At 40.1% G+C, this 16,817-nt stretch overlaps 1 protein-coding gene across 4 annotated transcripts; it reads right to left on the bottom strand.

Moving 5' to 3' along the window:
* Positions 1-50: 50 nt before the first annotated feature.
* Positions 51-16,673, bottom strand: otud4 (OTU deubiquitinase 4). 4 transcript variants are annotated; one of them, XM_026920292.3, is made up of 21 exons: positions 16,365-16,672; positions 13,725-13,808; positions 13,571-13,621; positions 12,798-12,844; positions 11,890-11,962; positions 11,406-11,487; positions 11,130-11,286; positions 10,526-10,580; positions 10,288-10,411; positions 9,567-9,631; positions 9,036-9,136; positions 8,635-8,741; positions 7,922-8,081; positions 7,721-7,841; positions 7,429-7,492; positions 6,689-6,744; positions 5,271-6,585; positions 5,024-5,173; positions 4,133-4,173; positions 2,473-3,473; positions 51-2,351 (listed from the first exon to the last, which is right to left on the bottom strand). In XM_026920292.3, the coding sequence occupies exons 1-20, from the start codon at positions 16,509-16,511 to the stop codon at positions 2,514-2,516; spliced, it is 3,960 nt and encodes a 1,319-aa protein (XP_026776093.3). In that variant the 5' UTR covers positions 16,512-16,672; the 3' UTR covers positions 51-2,351; positions 2,473-2,513. The 4 variants fall into 4 exon arrangements, with proteins under 4 accessions (XP_026776093.3, XP_026776094.3, XP_053096903.1 ...); XM_026920293.3 differs by having other exon boundaries at positions 51-3,473; positions 5,024-5,170; positions 16,365-16,673; XM_053240928.1 differs by having other exon boundaries at positions 51-3,473; positions 5,271-6,582; positions 16,365-16,673.
* Between the last annotated feature and the right edge of the window lie 144 nt (positions 16,674-16,817).

Below are 16,817 nucleotides of genomic sequence, written 5' to 3'. Positions count from 1 at the left end.
ATAACCAAAATCTCTATTGTAAGAAAATGAAAAAATAAATCACGTAACTCTTCTGAGAAAAGCCGACATCTCTTTATTAATGTTTTGTATCAAAATTGCATCCAGTTGCATCTTTGGTTGCGTGATAAATGTAGGCACTCGATTTAACAACTGATCAAACACATTCTTTAGAAGGCACACTCATCAACTTTCATCACAAGTGCATAAACAAATCAGAACTGAGAAACTCACCAAATAAAGTCTAAGGCACTACACGAGAACTGACATAACGTCAACCTTTCAGCAGATAAGAGAGAGTGAGTTGCAGTCGTTAGGCTTTCGGCGCATCCCACAGATCCGTGTTTCCTGATCTGAACAAGTCCTCTGTCAGGTTCAGAAATAAAAGTGCATGAAGCTCTAATTCTTAATGTGCATCATAAGGTGGCAGATGAAGATAATGTACAGACAGTAGCATTAAAATTCTCACGCAAAAAAAAGTAAATCGTAAACTTGATTCATATGTGCTTAAAAGAGTAATTCAGCCAAAAGAACGAATTCACACCATGTTGCCACTTACCCTGAACGTAGCCGATTAGCTGAGAGATGTTTGCTTTTTTGGATTTGTGCTGAAGCTAACGAGTAATGGAACCCCTACGCCAAAAAATCGGTGAATATAAATACACATATATGTGATTTAAACAACATCTACTTTTAAACTTAAAAGTGCAGCCCTCATTACATTCCAGTGTTCAGCTACACAGTTAGGTTTAGTTCATGTTTATAGATACAGGAAGTTCTGCTGAATGTGATTTGAGGCAGAAAAGATTTTTGGTGAGATTTTTACTGGTTAGCTATGTTAACCTTGCATATATACCCTATATGGTCAAAGGTTTGTGCACCCCTGACCATCACACCCATGTGCTTGTTGAACATCCCATTCCAGATTTATTTCCCCTTTGCTGTTATAATAAGCTCCACTCTTCTGGGAAGGCTTTCCACTAGATGTTGGAGCGTGGCTGTGGGGATTTGTGTTCATTCAGCTACAAGAGCATTAGTGAGATCAGGCACTGATGTTGGTGAGGAGGTCTGGGGTTCAGTCGGTGTTCCAGTTCATCCCAAAGGTGTTCAGTGGGGTTGAGGTCAGGGCTCTGTGCAGGACACTCGAGTTCTTCCACTCCAACCTTAACACACCATGTCTTCATGGAGCTCGCTTTGTGCACAGGGGCACTGTCATGCTGGAACAGGTTTTGGGCCCATTAGTTACCTCTAGTGGACACCCCACATACGGGCATGATGATCAGGTGGCCACAAACATTTGCCTATATAGTGTACCTGGTATATAACCTAGGCTGCTATTACTATTATTGATGTTTTCCTTCCTCAACCTCCTTCCAAAAGTTGAAAAAAAGTGCTCAGTGATTTAATTTTTTTAACCTCTTGACCAATCAGGTTGCAAGCGAGAACATAAAAAAGTAAAAGTGCAGGTAAAAATTAATCTAAGCGAATATGAGATTTATAACGAAATGAAAATATTTCACTGCCAATATTCCAACTAAAAATAACGTGTATGTTCAGGACATTCACTGGTACGTGATGAGACGTCCGACTTGAACTGTGGCTTAACGCAAGCCGCTCAAATTCTCCTAATTTCCTACCTCCAAAGCTACAGCGAAAACAAACAACCTCCTCATCACCAGTTACACCAAACTATTTCATCTGCATCACTGATAATAATAAATCTAACCTAAAGAACAAGCTATACTAGTTAGTTAGCTTATACTAGCTAGGACTGGTAACAGCGTTGTTATGGTTACAGTGGGCATTTTGCATAAAACGCTTTTCTTTTCTTCATATAAACAGAAAAATGCTCCAGCTAGGACCTTTTCTGAGAAAAACTGCCAAGTATGAAAGCAGAATTCAAGAAGCAAACAGGGGATATTGTCCTAGCTGATGGACTACATTTGGAGGTGGCAAATTGGGTAATTTTGAATTTTTTGCTGAATCACTCCTTCACAAGTAGAGAACAATACATTTAAAAAAAACAACAAAATCTACAGTATATATCTGTTGCAACAAAAAAAAAAACAGGGTCTTGGAGTTATGCCATTTTCCTGTTACATGACTGACTTGATTCGAACAGGCCATGAATGTACGTCTAAAGTTCAAACCACCAGTAAACAAAAGCTCATAAGCGAGATTCGGGTGAAGTCCTGATCGTCACATTCACGTCCTCAGTGAGATGAATGTGAAGTGTGTGCAGTCATTGCTTTTCATGTGAGAGATACGGTGCATGTTTAGCGCCGTCCAAAAGGTGTTCGTCTCCATATTTCACTGCGTGGAGAAAAATCACCACAGCTTCAAGCTTTTATTACCTTTAATATACACACGAAAACATATAAATACAGAGTGGATACGCCTTTCTGGGAACACACAGCAGCAAAAAAGAAACAGTTTTAAATTAAAAAAAGAAAGTTTTAAAAAACAACACCTCACCCAATTCCAAGTGAATTTATAGCAAAAGAAACGAGTGATTGTCAGCTTTGGGATGCAGGTGTGAACTGCCCGCTTGGGTATCCTGTCTGTCTGGTGTTATTGTAGCCACGCACCCTGTTCCTCCCACCAGACCCTCTGTGGTCTTGTCTTCCCCATACTGTATAATCTCTCCGTCCACGTGAACCACGCCCCCTGAATCCTCCTCGGTCATCCTGGCTGTGCCTACCTCCAGATTTGTACAACTGACTGTGGTAGCTCCTCCCAGTTTTAAGATCTGCATCACCAAACTCCACCTTGTCTGTCTCCCAGTCTTCCAATGAGGATCCTACAAAACCACCACCCTTCTCTCGTCTGTTTCCATTGGCCAACATTGTCGTCTCCGCCCCTTTACTCGGCACACCACCACTAAGAGCTGCTTGAGCTCCACTACTGTACTGTCTCTCCATGGTAACAGGGACAGCCCCTGGCTTGATGTCTCCACCCTCTGAATGTTGTTGACCTTGACCTGCCCAAAATGGTTTTTCTACCTGTGGAGTCAAAGACCTTTGTTCCCCCTGACCTCCTTCCATTATTGGTGGCACTGTCGGCAAGGGGATCTCCATCCCATAATGTCGGGGAGGGGGGACAGAGAGATGCTGAGGCCCTACAGAGGGGGGAGGGGCAGAATACTGTAGTGATGGACCAGCAGGGGGCACTGAATGCATACCTGCATATACAGGGGGATGGGAGGCAATGGGCAATGGCATCTGCATAGGCACTGAATGATGGCCGAACACCCCGACTTCCATCGGAGAAGGGGTGCGGACCATGCCCCTTACCTCGAAATGACTAACAGGAGTGCTCCCAGCAGGGGAAGGATTGGGGGAAGGAAAAATTGGTCTAGAGTTGTTGTCTGGTTGCCAAGATACAGGAGAAGGAGAGACTTTGAGCTGCATGTGGTGGTAGGCCTGAAACAGTGGTGCCAGGTAGGTAACTGGAGGCAACATCTGATACATGTATGCCTGTGGGCAAAATAAAACAAGTACAGGCTTCAGCCAATTGCTGACTGGATTGGGAATCACAAATAGATTCCATTTTAGCAGGCAATCGACAAATCTCTCTCCGCTCCATCCTTTTCCCTCCACTTCATGGAATTCCCGCATAGCACAGATGTTAATACGGCAGGTTAAAAATAGCTTGTGTCTCTCGTGCGGTACACATAGTAAAAGCGACCCTGCAGATATCACCTGTCCAACGAAGATTACACCTTTATTTTTAACCTACAGACTACGTATCAAGGATAGAAAATTTTGATCACCTTTTCATGTAATATTTCAGATGAATATAAACATATCTATATCTATGATGAAGTTATAAATTCGGAAATTGGCGGCCACATGCTTGTTTCAAGGTAAGCTTGGGATGGTGTCTTAGGGTCATGCTCGTTGTACAGCATGAAAACACTCAGATTCCAGCTGTTGATCGAAGTTCTGATCACATAAATAAAATTATTATTATTTAAAAGGTACTGTAATAACCAAGAAAGTGTCGATTCAAACTGTTATATGTCACAAACTGGCACATTTCTAAACTATTATTCCTATATCTAGGCAACTCTTTTTACTGAGAACTAGTGAACAAGTATGATAACTTTTATAATATTAGAATCAGACATCCTTACCTTAAGCCCAAGGTTAAAGAAGAATCTAAGGACACTTGTATCTGTAAGCAACAGAAAAGTGTTAGAGTCAAATGGGAGTAAAATGTAAAATAATTGTACATGAGCTGATTGTAAATGAGCCCTTTTTCATTGACAAGGTGCAGATGCTCGTTCTAAAGTAGGTGCCTAATCTTGAGCCTAATCTGTGCTCTTCCCCCTAAGGGAAAAGTAAAAATTTTTTTCTTTCAGCTCCAAAATGCTGCTTGTCTAGTAAAAGTAAGTCACGTAGCCCTCGCTGCAGAAGCAACAGCCCAGGGGGTGGAGTCAGACCTGATCCAGCTCCTCCAACCTAGGCAGACTTGAACCAAAGGTCCAGGGTGTGGACAACACTCAGTGTGCTTGAGTTTCAGGCTTCATAAGTGTGTTTGTTCTGTGTTGTTCAATGTCTCGTGGGTTAGGGTTATAGGAAGAGTTAGATCAGGTCCAGCTCCCCCCTCCCAGGACTTCTGGTCCTGCAGCAAGGACTATCTCAAGTAAGTGGAACTGCTAAATTTGCAGAACATAGAAACCAGGCTTAGAGTTGGCCTCATTTCATTGCCATGATAACTCGTTTACAACATCAGCAGTTAAATTCCTGATTTTGGTCAGAGTCCCTTTGTAATATGATGTAAACCAAACTTCTCTGGAGAAGATCCATACTCATAATGTTAAATGGCTAAAAGATGGTAGTTTTTACTTTTATGCCACTGTTGTTAAACTTCCACATGATTATGTAATGGTTTGGCTCTTAAACAAGTGCAAATGCAGGCTGGTTCCTATAGAAGTTGGCCGATTCCCTAAATCACCAACTCCAGCATTACCACCGTGTCTGTGGAAAAGGGTTGTCAGTAAAGCAGATTAGGAAGATGGTACCACTTGGCAGGTCTTTTCCAGTATTGTGGCGGGAGAATGGTGGAGGCTGGACAGGTTCATCCTTTTCATTCTGGGGAAAACCGGGGTAAAGCATGTCTTGGCAAAGCTGTGCGAGTGTGAGATCGGGCACTATGGCACCTCCAGAACCTGCTAAAGTAAAACAGGAAACAGTCAAAACCTCAATACTCAGGTGTGATGAATATCTAATACCATAATGCAATACAAAAAAAAATATGTGCAACCTTACCTGTAACAGGGGAGACTGCAGGTTCATACAGGTAGGACTCGGCAGCATGAGAGAAAGATGGAGTTGGGACAGCAGGAGGAAGACATGGATCTGGCATGGAGGCAGATATATTTGGAGATAAAGATGGCACAGGGGCTGGATATGGGGGGTAGGGTGGATAAGGCAGATGAATACCAAACCCAACAGGGTAAGAGGGGGCAAGAGAAGGTTGAGCTGGAGGAGTAATGGAGTGGGGGACATGGACAGGAGTGTGTACACCAGCTGCATCAGACTGCTCAGATGCCGTCGGAGCAGGAGGAGATTTTGAGGCAGCAGAAAGATCTGCTGAACCAGACACCTCAGCGGCAGAAGTAATTTGAGATGGTGCAGGGACAGGTCCCTGGGCGGTTACTGAAGTAGTTTGGGAAAGGGCATGAGTGGATGCAGGAGCAGTCTGAGCAGAGGAAGGGGAAGATAATGGGGTAGATACAGGGTTAGGGGCAGGTGTGGCTGGAGATAAAGGTACTGTGGTTGATTGAGAAGGAATAGGGGTGGTAGTAGCTTCTGGAACAGGGTTCAAGGGCACAGGGGTAGTTACTGCGGTAGTTGGATCTGAGACTTGGGACTGAATTGTTTGAGAGGAGTTCTGGGGTAATGAGGGTGGTGTCAAAGGGATGGGCTTGGGCAAAGCAAGACAAGGGGTGGGGGTACAATGAGAGGATACTGGGGTAGGTACAGATGTGGCAAGCATAGGGAGAGTTTGAGGTTGGATAAGGGTAGACCGAGAAGATACTGGGATCACTTCAGATGGCTCAAGGGCAGCTTGAGACTCAATGGAGGTATCCTCAAACAAAACTATGGGTCTTGTAGATGGAGCAGGGGCAGTTGGAGACTTTATGGGGGTAGTGTGGAAAGAATCCACACTTGTAGATGGAGCAGGGGCAGTTGAAGACTGCATGGGGGTAGTCTGGCAAGAATCCGGGGGTCTTGTAGATGCAGCAGGGGCAATTTGAGACTGGATGGGGGTAGTGTGCAAAGAATCTGGGGGTCTTGTAGATGGAGCAGGGGCAGTTGAAGACTGGATGGGGGTAGTGTGGAAAGAAACCGGGGGTCTCGTAGACAGAGCAGGGGTAGTTTGAGACTGGATGGGGGGAATGCGAGCAGACAAAGATGATGATGCTTTGTAGGGAACTCGGGCAGGTGCTGCTGTGGATGCAGGGGCAGCTTTTGTGGACTTTGGAGCTGTGGGGGCAGGTAAGGTAGTGGAAAGTGTAGGGTTCGGTTCCTCTTTGGGGGGAGGAGATATTCTTTGGTCTTGATCCACCGAACCTTTCTTCTGGAGGACATTATAGAGCATAAAACATAGTATTAAACTACATTACAGTACACAGAAAACACCTGCACTACACATGTAAACCCAAATATTTCAGATAACTCACTGCCTGTTTTCCTCTTTCTGCTTTGTGAATAGGGTTCAGAGATTGCTCTTTGGTATCTGAAACAAATAATTAAAACAGTCAAAACCTTCTGGTAAACCAAACATTCAATTCATATCAAACAGAAAGAAACTAAAGACATCCTGAAATACTGCAAGAACAGCAGTAAAACTGGTCTTAGCGCACTTTTGCATAGGCAGTATCATGTCTGTTTGAATTTCAAACCCCTGGGTAGGTTAGGCAGGTCTGAACACAGCAGTAGTACAAATTATCTTTCCAATCTTTCCAGGCCCTCGAATCACTGCATAATGATCCAAAACATCCAGGACACTTCTTTTGTCTGCTTGAAGGCAAATTAATCCATTTGCTCTTTAGGTACTAGGTATCTATAATTACAGCATTTATCAGACCCCCTTATGCAGAGTGACTTGCAGAAATGCTTCTCCAACTTGTTTTTACATTTGTAGTCCTGTCCCTCAGCAATTTTTTTCCTTCATTTTTTAAGCACAGTTAAGCAAGTCAGAAAGTGCTCTTAGGTTAAAAAAACAGTTTCTATCAAATAAAATATTGGTTTCTACATAGTAATTGTAGCAAAGGAAATCTGTTAAAAACAGCAAACATGAGACAGCAAATATGAGAGCAAAGTATCGCAACAATTATCAAACCATATGCTTGGAGATAAATCGCTTGTAAGCCTAGATGGAAAGAAAAAAACAGCAAGTCAATCAATTCCCTTAACTCACCTGAGCCAGCTTTCTTTCGGGAGCCTTTCTTCTCAGCTCTTCTACTCCCTTCAACACTAGCAGCCTAAAAACACACTTACATTAGTACATCATATAATGCAATAACACTACCGAAAGGTTTCAGGACACCTCAGAATACACAAATAGACTCAATAATGTCTGTTTCAATACAATGTCTCAGTTCACCCTGAGTGACTCATAAAGGATATTCAGCAGAACAATGATGTGTTATGTTAAACTTTCATCCGCAGAACTGACTGTGTGTAAAACACAGTGAATGTGTACGTTCTACCTGTGCACTGGCTTCAAGTGTCGGGAAATTCTCCTCATCTTTGTTCAGGAGCTCCAGCAGCGCATGTTCGTCTTCCTCTACAGGCAACACAGACAACCCCCCTGCGCCCTGATCACTCCTCCTACACACACAAAGTTCCTGTAATATATGCTTGTATATGAGGTCACGTGTGTGTGTGTATACATTAAGTTTGTAACGCACCTGCTGCTACCATTCTTTCCTACTGATTGAGGCTCTACGATGGCCTGCGGGGGCCAAGAATGCTGCTGTTGTATGCGGTTGCCAGGGGTGGAGCCTGAGGATGCTGTAGGACCATGTGACACTGACCTCATGGGCTTCCTCCCAGGTCTGGTGTCCCGCTCTGAAATCAGAAAGATGACAAAATGGTTTCAGTTCCCATCCATCTGATTACATGAACGTTTAAATACTGGCCTGAATGGAAACAGAAGAAGTTATAACAGGATGTAAATATTGCCAAAAAATAAAATACACAAGGCCGGAATAAGGACGTGTTATTGGTATTACGATAAATAACAAAAATGCTGGCGTCATCTGTATTTCTAAAACACTGAAAGCTTTCATAATCTGGCACAATGATACAATTATATCAATATCATGAAAACTTATGTCACAATACACTTTTCTGAGATATCGAGGTACCTTTTTAAGATTTATTTTTATATTTTCTAAACAAGTACAAACGCTGGAAGCAGCTGATTCAGTAAACTTTTCTACTATTTTGATTGTAACTTGTAAAATTACAGTGATTCCTTGTGCAAACAGACAGCATGTAGACCCACTGTATGTAGGGACAGTTAAAGATGGACCATTCTGTGACATTTTGTACCAACAAATGTTTGGAAACATAGCTAGAGAGAGAAATATACAAACGTCTGAAAGCTAATTAATACCACCTGTGGGCCCGTTGCTGCTGGATGCAGTTTGTCTTTTGCTTTTTTCCGGCACTGTAGACCAGGAGTCTTCTGAAGGAGTGCGCAGGTTCCACAGTGAAACACTGTACCTACACACACACACACACACACACACACACACACACACACACACACACACACACATTGTACTTTTGTTTTAAACCCATTTACAGTTACTTTCTTTCTTTCAATTCAATTCTTACTTATTTTTTTGGTTTATATTCTTATAATGTACAAGTTTTAACAATATTTTGTGCTGAATAATTGGAATTTTGATGCTGAACAAAATCAGGTGAAATTCTTCAGGTTCCTACTGAGTGCAAGTCTAAGCCTGTAGAGAGATTCCCTCACACACACACACACACACAAACACACAGACATACTTCTCTCCAAGCTCCTCGATGAAGACAGTGACAGGTCCATCATCAGGGCTGACGTCCTGAATGTAGGCACTGTAGAAGCGATCGGTATTATTCAACCGCACCTGAGATAGAGAGAAAGATTCTTTTAGTAAATTTGTTTGTGTTTCAGAGCCAGATGTTCTTTTGCTATCCATGTTAGGTGTTCATGTGTGAGGAGTTGGCCCTGGCAAGTGTTTATCATTCAAATAAAATACTAAATAAAACGGTGTGGAGACGAACTAATTAGCAGCAGAAGCTAAAATCCATCCACAGTTAAGAACAGAGCTAGACCAGACTCACTGCATTTTTAAACAACTGTCATGGCAAGCTCCACCTCCTCTCTATTTTCATTGGTGGAGATACAGAGATAGACAGAGAGAAGTGAAATAGAGAGATGAAAAGAGACAGAGAGAGAGAGGACAGAGAGAGAGAGGACAGAGAGAGACAGAGAGGACAGAGAGAGAAATATTGCTATGGTTGAAATTTTTCGTTAGATATCGCTCTAATACACACCTGGCACTTGTCTCCAGCCTTGTAATGCATCCCGGCTGCCATGCAGAAATCCCTCCTCTGCTGAACTGTGACACAAACATAACACAACTCATTCTGTCAGAACAAAACACACTGCATCCGTGTCTGCTAACACTGTGAATTATACACACACACCCACACCCACACACAAACACACACACCAACAAAAACACACCCACACACACCCCTCATCTGCATCTTGTGGATGAGTTTAGCTCGTAAAACTGGATCTAAACTTCCAGATTAAATCACAGGTTGAAGTATTATTATTATTATTATTATTATTATTACTATTATTATTATTATTAATATTATTATTACACTGTGAGTTAAGCATGTGGTTGTACATGTAAGAGTTGATGCCCAATGATGTGTCCTGATAGGAGACAATACCATCCATAGAATTTCACATATCTACCTCTGCGTTTGTTATTTTCTAATAACACTTTTCGGGCGTTATTTCACGCATATCATTTTCATCAGAGATCTCGGATAGAACAATGATGTGTAAATGGAAAACTTTTTTTTTTTTTTTTTTAAAGTAGCTTTTTATAAAGTTGCTATGGTTACTTCCACGCACTGTAGTCTTATAAGCAATTTTATTCTGCACAAATTACATTCACAGTACAATTACAACATTATCAAATAATTAAAGACAGGAAATATTTTATTGACTTGACACACACACACACACCCGTGTTACCTCGTTTTGAGCGCAGCCACACTTCATACTCTACATTCCTGAAGAGGGTGGGGCTCAGGGACTCCTGCACCTTACGAAGCAGGCAGCCTCGCCCTAGTCCTCTGGCTTGGCCCCGCCCACGACCCTGATGTGCAAATGGCAGAACAGTAAAAGTTTCAGAAAAGATCAAAATTAAGAGAGGATATAAGCACGCAGAGGGAGCGCTTGTGTGTGTGTGTGTGTGTGTGTGTGTGTATACCTTATAAGCTGTCCTGTTGTTCACACCAGCTGTCTTGCCTGTAGCTTCACTGGACCTGATGAAGACATTCAAATCATTTTTTTTCAATAAATATTTAAATAAAAGGTCATGGTGGCTATTTTGAGATTTTATTTATTTTGAGAAATTACAATGAAACTGATTATCTGTTATCTATTTATACACAAGTTTTAGCTTTAGCTTTTTTGGTGTTCATAAAAAATCAACAAACAACAATGACATTTTATTTGAATGGTTTAGAGCGAGAGAGATTTTTTTTTAAGCAAGAGCCCTTACACTATAACTGTTGCAGTGTTTAGGTAGCTGGCTAGTGTGGTTCATACTGCTAAATTATTATATTGTGTAATTAAAAGCAGTACTTTATTCTAAGCACTACACTGAGCTGAAAAAAATAATAAGAAATGTTAGTGGTATGATCATGATTTGTAATCAGTGCCGAGATTTTTACAGTGTAGATTAAATCCCTACTGAACAGGACAGCGACAGCGACAAGGAAAAACTCCCCGAGATGACATGAGGAAGAACCCTTGAGAGCAACCGGACTCGTCTGGACTGGTGTATGATTACAGCAGCAGTACACACTCACCAGAAATCCTCTCCCTCGTCCAGGTCGGAGTCCCCGCTGCTCTCACGCTCCTCCGTCTCAATGGCCTCATTGTTTGCTTTGGACACCCTCAGGCTTGGCGTCAACACGCTTCGGTCCACGCCGTACACACGCTCATACAGCAGCTCGTACAGGATCGCTGAAACACACACACACACACACACACACACACACACACACACACACACTGATTTTAGCGGATTTTATCAACAGACATTTCATTTGTGAAGTAACAGATGAACTGGATACGTCACTCACACTGGCACAGAGCAGCGTTTCTGACAGAAGATATCGGGTAAACACAGTCGTAATGGTTCCCATTGAGGAAGCAGAGCAATACCTGGAATTAATGAACAATTAATTAACTACAGTACAACACCCAAACCTGCTTAAAGGACCATAAAACTAACTAACTAATTAGCTGAAGGTTACCTTAAATAACTAATGAAATAAATCATTCAATCAATAAATAAATGATTCTATGAATAATAAAAATTGGGAATGCCTCTTTTCCCTGCACAGCCTGCATTTGCATACTGGAACCTGATTGGCTCTTATATTTTATGATGCAATAACACTAACACATGCAATGTCGCATATTCAACACTGACTCAAATTATCCAGTGAGATGTTCAGCTTTGACACTTTCACCACTCTGTGCACACAACTAACATTAATTTAATCATAAAAATATATGTTTATGGTGACTAAGATTCTCCTGAGTAGATTTTCTGAATGAAACCTTATTAGGGTAGCCGTTCTCCGTGATGTTCACTGGAGGCTCTCCAGGCTGCTGATAGATGATAAAATCATGCCTGGAAGGAGGAACCATTAAGATGGGGAACTTGAGCATTGGAAGAAGACATCACATGAGCATACAAGAACATAAATAAGGAATAAAACACTCCGTGTCATGCTGTTATGGGAAAATAATCAACAGTGAGCTGGTATGATGAAGCACAGTTACTGTTACCACCATGAAGTTGATTATTTTCCTACAACAGCATGTCCTGAAGTGTTTTATTTTTTTAATAATATAGGATTTTTTTTTAAATTATTAATTAAAGAACAACATATCATACTTTTTATCCATTTACAATTACACTTAATTAACACAAAACAAGTTAGTTCCTGTTCACGCTTGCATTATAGCAGCTATAAACAGTCGTTCCCTCACCAGCCTCTTTTTTCTCTCTCTTGAAGTTGTTAAAACAAAAGACGCAGCTTGTCATGTTACCGAGAAATTAAAAAGCGTAAACTCCTCTGACCTGAAGATGTCTGAACATGTGAAGTTACAGCTTTACCTCTGACAGTTACAAAGCACTGACACTGGAGACTCCTTCCTTACACGTTACATTAACTTACAGAAAACTTCCCCATATCAGCAATTTTTAAAAATAATGTTTATGTATCCGCCGTACAAGTCCCTGGGAATGAGTTGTTACTATAGAAACGATGACGTATTAGAACGAGCGCATTAATATAAACATGTGATTTGCCTCGTAGCCTGGACTACTATCAGAGCTGTGCTGTTAATCAGCCATCTGATCAATCAGAATGAAACATTCAACAGCTCTGTAGTATAAAATCAAATAACAAATTTCTAAGAATTCCAGTTGTCTAGTTAAATAACAGGTGAAATCTTCTTACTTATAAAGAACAGCCAGAGCGCTTATTTCCACTTGTCCAACCCAGCTCTAGAGACAGGAGACAAAAAAAGAGAAAGAGTAAGTCATCCAAAATACAGCAGCAGTAAGGACGCACTTATAACATCACCACTCCATCGTATTTATGGTCCTGTTAAAATTCCTAAAATTTTCACTATTATTTACAAGACAATATTATTCATTTTATTTAATTCATTCATTTTTTTTTAAAGTTTGTTTTCAAATTTACAGACATTGTGTCACTAATTTTGAAAACTCAAATGTGGTACTATCCTACATTATATCTTAGATATAGAGTATATGCTAGTATATATTACAGCATATGTATATGTTATAACCTACAAATTACATAAAAATTATACTTGAGTAATCAAGGTTCACATTAAACCCAGGAGCTCTTGCAGGATATGAACATTTTTTTGAACTAACTGGATTCTCGTGAACACCACCATTTATTTCTCCTGCGAGGAATTTACAAAGAAATTCATTCATAACCAGCTTGATAAACGAAGCCCAATGTCTCTCTGCTGTCCTGGGATCTGAACTCACTGAGCAGTACATGACTAAACGAGGCCTGACATTAAAAATTAAAGTAAAAATGACTACAAGCCTCTCCTACAGGCTGATTATGGCAAAAATGAAAGCTAAATAGGTCATAAGAATACATTTTATGTCTTTTATATAATATATATAAACAGTAAATATAAAGTAAACAGTAATATAAAATAAACAGTATAGAGTTTTAATTTCTGTTACCTGAGGATCCTGAAGCGTGTGCAGGTATTCCTCAAAATCACCTTCGATGAACTAAATGCACATAAAACAGATCATATACTCTCTTTAACATACACATGTGCATCTCAAATAAAATGTGTATAAAAATAAATGAGAACGGTTACGGCTCACACACCGACTCATACAGGTCCCGTTTCTGTCTGAGGTATTTCACACACTCGGCCCGGACCCGCGTGTGCAGACTCTGACAGTGCAGCACCTGAGAAACGACACACAGGTGATGGAGATGCGCACAAACACACACACGGCAACTTAACTTAAAAAAAAAAAAAGTGATTAAACTTTGGACTCTGTCACGTGCCTCATCACGTGTACTGTGTGAAAGGATTTACTCCTGTACAGCTGCATTAAGCTTTAAAATTTTCAGTGTCTTAAAAAAAAATCATAGTATCATGCAAAAATGTGATGTTGCTCCGCCCACTACAGGCCACTCCCCCATGTTTGAAAGCAGATTTTTATTTGAAAGCTGGATGATTTATTGAAACGATTTTGAAGCAATTATGTGAAGATTTTACATAATTATATACATAATTACAAAATGGAATTTAGCTCCAACAGGACGGAGTTTCTCAAAGTTATCAAAAGTTATTCTATTTATTATTGAGTTCATATACATAGTTATTAGTCTGTTTGACCAGTAAACCTTAATAACTCAAAAACAAGTCAGCTATAAATAATATGAACTTAATTTGATCTGTAAGTGGAAAGTTCAAGAGTAAAAAGTTCTACGGCTCAAATAAATAGACAAATAAATCCGTATTGAGGAGAGCTGTGGAATATATTTTGAGAAAAATTTGGAGAAACCCTTGTAATAGACTTACATTGCTCACTAGCTTCAGAGAAAACTTCAAAAAGCAAACAGCCAACATGTAGGTAAAAATTTGTATAAGGAAAACACACATACACATCTGATTCAGACGAGAAAAAAAAAACAAAGACAACCAGCTGCACGTAATCCACACGTTAAAATCAATCACATCCAAATAGGGGCTTAGGAAACAAGGAATACAAATACAGAAATACTAAATAATCTATTTTGTGTTTGTTTCTAAACACAATGGGCCTCATTTATTAATTTTTTAGTAAAGTTGTGCGGAAACGTTTGCGTAACCCAAACCAAACTAAAATTTTCCGCCTGATTTACAAAAGTTTCAGAAACGCTTTGTACTCGCATGCATATGTTGATCATCCTTAAAGTGCAAAGTGCGTTCCCAACACAGCTCATTTGCATGTAGTGACGCCCACAAAACGCCATAAAAGGTCAAGTGAACAGCCAGCTGGGTGCGCGAAATGAACAATCAGGGTAAAGGCTGAAAGGCAGAAGTGGAAGTTATTCTGACTCACCTCTATGTAAATAAAAATATTTAATAATATATATTATTAAGAATAATAAGCCAGCTCTAAATCTTTCTTCAGCTGAGGTGTTCGTTTACGGCTTAAGGCTCTGCGCAGACAAACCGGCCGCCCTCCATTTATCATTTCTTTTATCATTTCTTTTATCATTTACATCGAGGTTTACATCAGTTAGTCTTCTTATGTGTAAATTTATACACACTCAGGAGCATGAGTAGGATACGAACGTGTTTTTCACCCCCCAGAATTTACAGAATGACCTTCATGAATTCCAAATTTCTTTAAAGACAAAAGATTTACAGGATTTAAATAAGGATTTACGAATAAATCCATTCATATCCAGCTTGAGATAAACTAGGCCCAATGTTAATGACAGTGTGTTTATTTATTTATTTTGTTTGGTATCTCTGACAACCCTGTTAAACCTGAATACATCCTCTGACCATTCTGTTAACCCTTTGTTTCCTGGAAATGCCCTACATCCTGATTTCAAACGCCTGATGTTATTTATTTTTTTATGAATTAATTTGTTAATTTAAAAATGGTGTTGAAAATGATTAGCTGAAGTTTACTGCTTGAGGTAAAAATTAGTTTTAACAAGTTGTTGTACAGTACAGATGCACAGCACATCCTTTAGCTATAAAAACAACCCAAATGTATGTTTCCATGTACTTACACCACCCACACCTCCTACTGAAACCAGTTAACTAATCCTTTTTAATCCTTAACTTTATTCTTAACTTAGTTCTCACAAGAAACCATAGAACAGCTAAGCTAGTGCTAGTTAGCTAATGACTTCAAACTTTACAAACAGCACACTATACAAACCCCTACGAACCACAATATCATTCATATATATATTATATATATATATAATAACGCAACATTTGGCTTTATAGCGAAGCTATAAGCTAAGCTAAGCTAGGCTAGTCTAGGCTAACTGTCAACATGTTGTCCTGGGTTGCTATAAGCAACTTGCTAGTAGTGCTAAGCTAATTTGCCAGTCATGTTACATGGTGATGTTTGAGGACATAAAAAACAAAACAAAAAAACAAAAAACAAAAAAGGCATTCAGGTAGAAATGAAAGCTAATAAAAAAAATTGAATAAAACTAGTAACGAAAAAACTATATAAGAATTATAATTATAATGCCTCTGTTTGCTAGCTTGCTAGCTACATTTGCTAACTCATTAAGCTAGCTGTTAAGCGTCTTCACTATATAATCGAACCTTTTAGCCAACTAGCAAGGTATTATTGTTTATTATTGTTTGATTTTGCACCCATGCTCAGAGATGATGTTGTTTTACAGTCTGTGTGAGTACAGTATGAGAAGCAGAGATGGTTTTATTCGCCAGTTTTGATGTGTGTTTGTGTTTTTGGTGGAGTTTCTGACCGGACTGACCTGCTCAGCCACAGCTCTGAATAAGCACGAGCCGTCCTTGGCTATCTTCTTGCGGTAGAGTCCTTTCGCTCTCAGCTGCTCGTCCATGAGTTTCTCCACACTTTTCTCATCGTTCTGCTGCATGCTTGCTCCTGCACCACTCTCCATGACGAGATAAGAAAGTAAAGTAGGTGTTTGCACTGGAGATTCGTATATTTCCGAGCTACATATTGAACAGTGACACAAATAAAGCCGGCACACACACACACCCACGCAGGGAGAGGGAGTTAGGAGTCACTTTCGTTTTCTGTGAACTGCTGGTGGAAAAAGGAAAGTTTCACGGATCACCAGATGGAGGGGGGAAAACGAAAGCTACTGAGCTGGAAACCAGACTGAAACAACTGAATTAAATTTACCATAAGTCACCTTAAAAACAATAAATCTTTATTAGTGTTGCTTTAATTCTATTTGATT

This window comes from Pangasianodon hypophthalmus, chromosome 16 (genome assembly GCF_027358585.1).
Source record: "Pangasianodon hypophthalmus isolate fPanHyp1 chromosome 16, fPanHyp1.pri, whole genome shotgun sequence".
In the NCBI taxonomy this organism is placed as follows: Eukaryota; Metazoa; Chordata; class Actinopteri; order Siluriformes; family Pangasiidae; genus Pangasianodon; species Pangasianodon hypophthalmus.
This window is presented reverse-complemented; position numbering and strand designations above follow the sequence as displayed.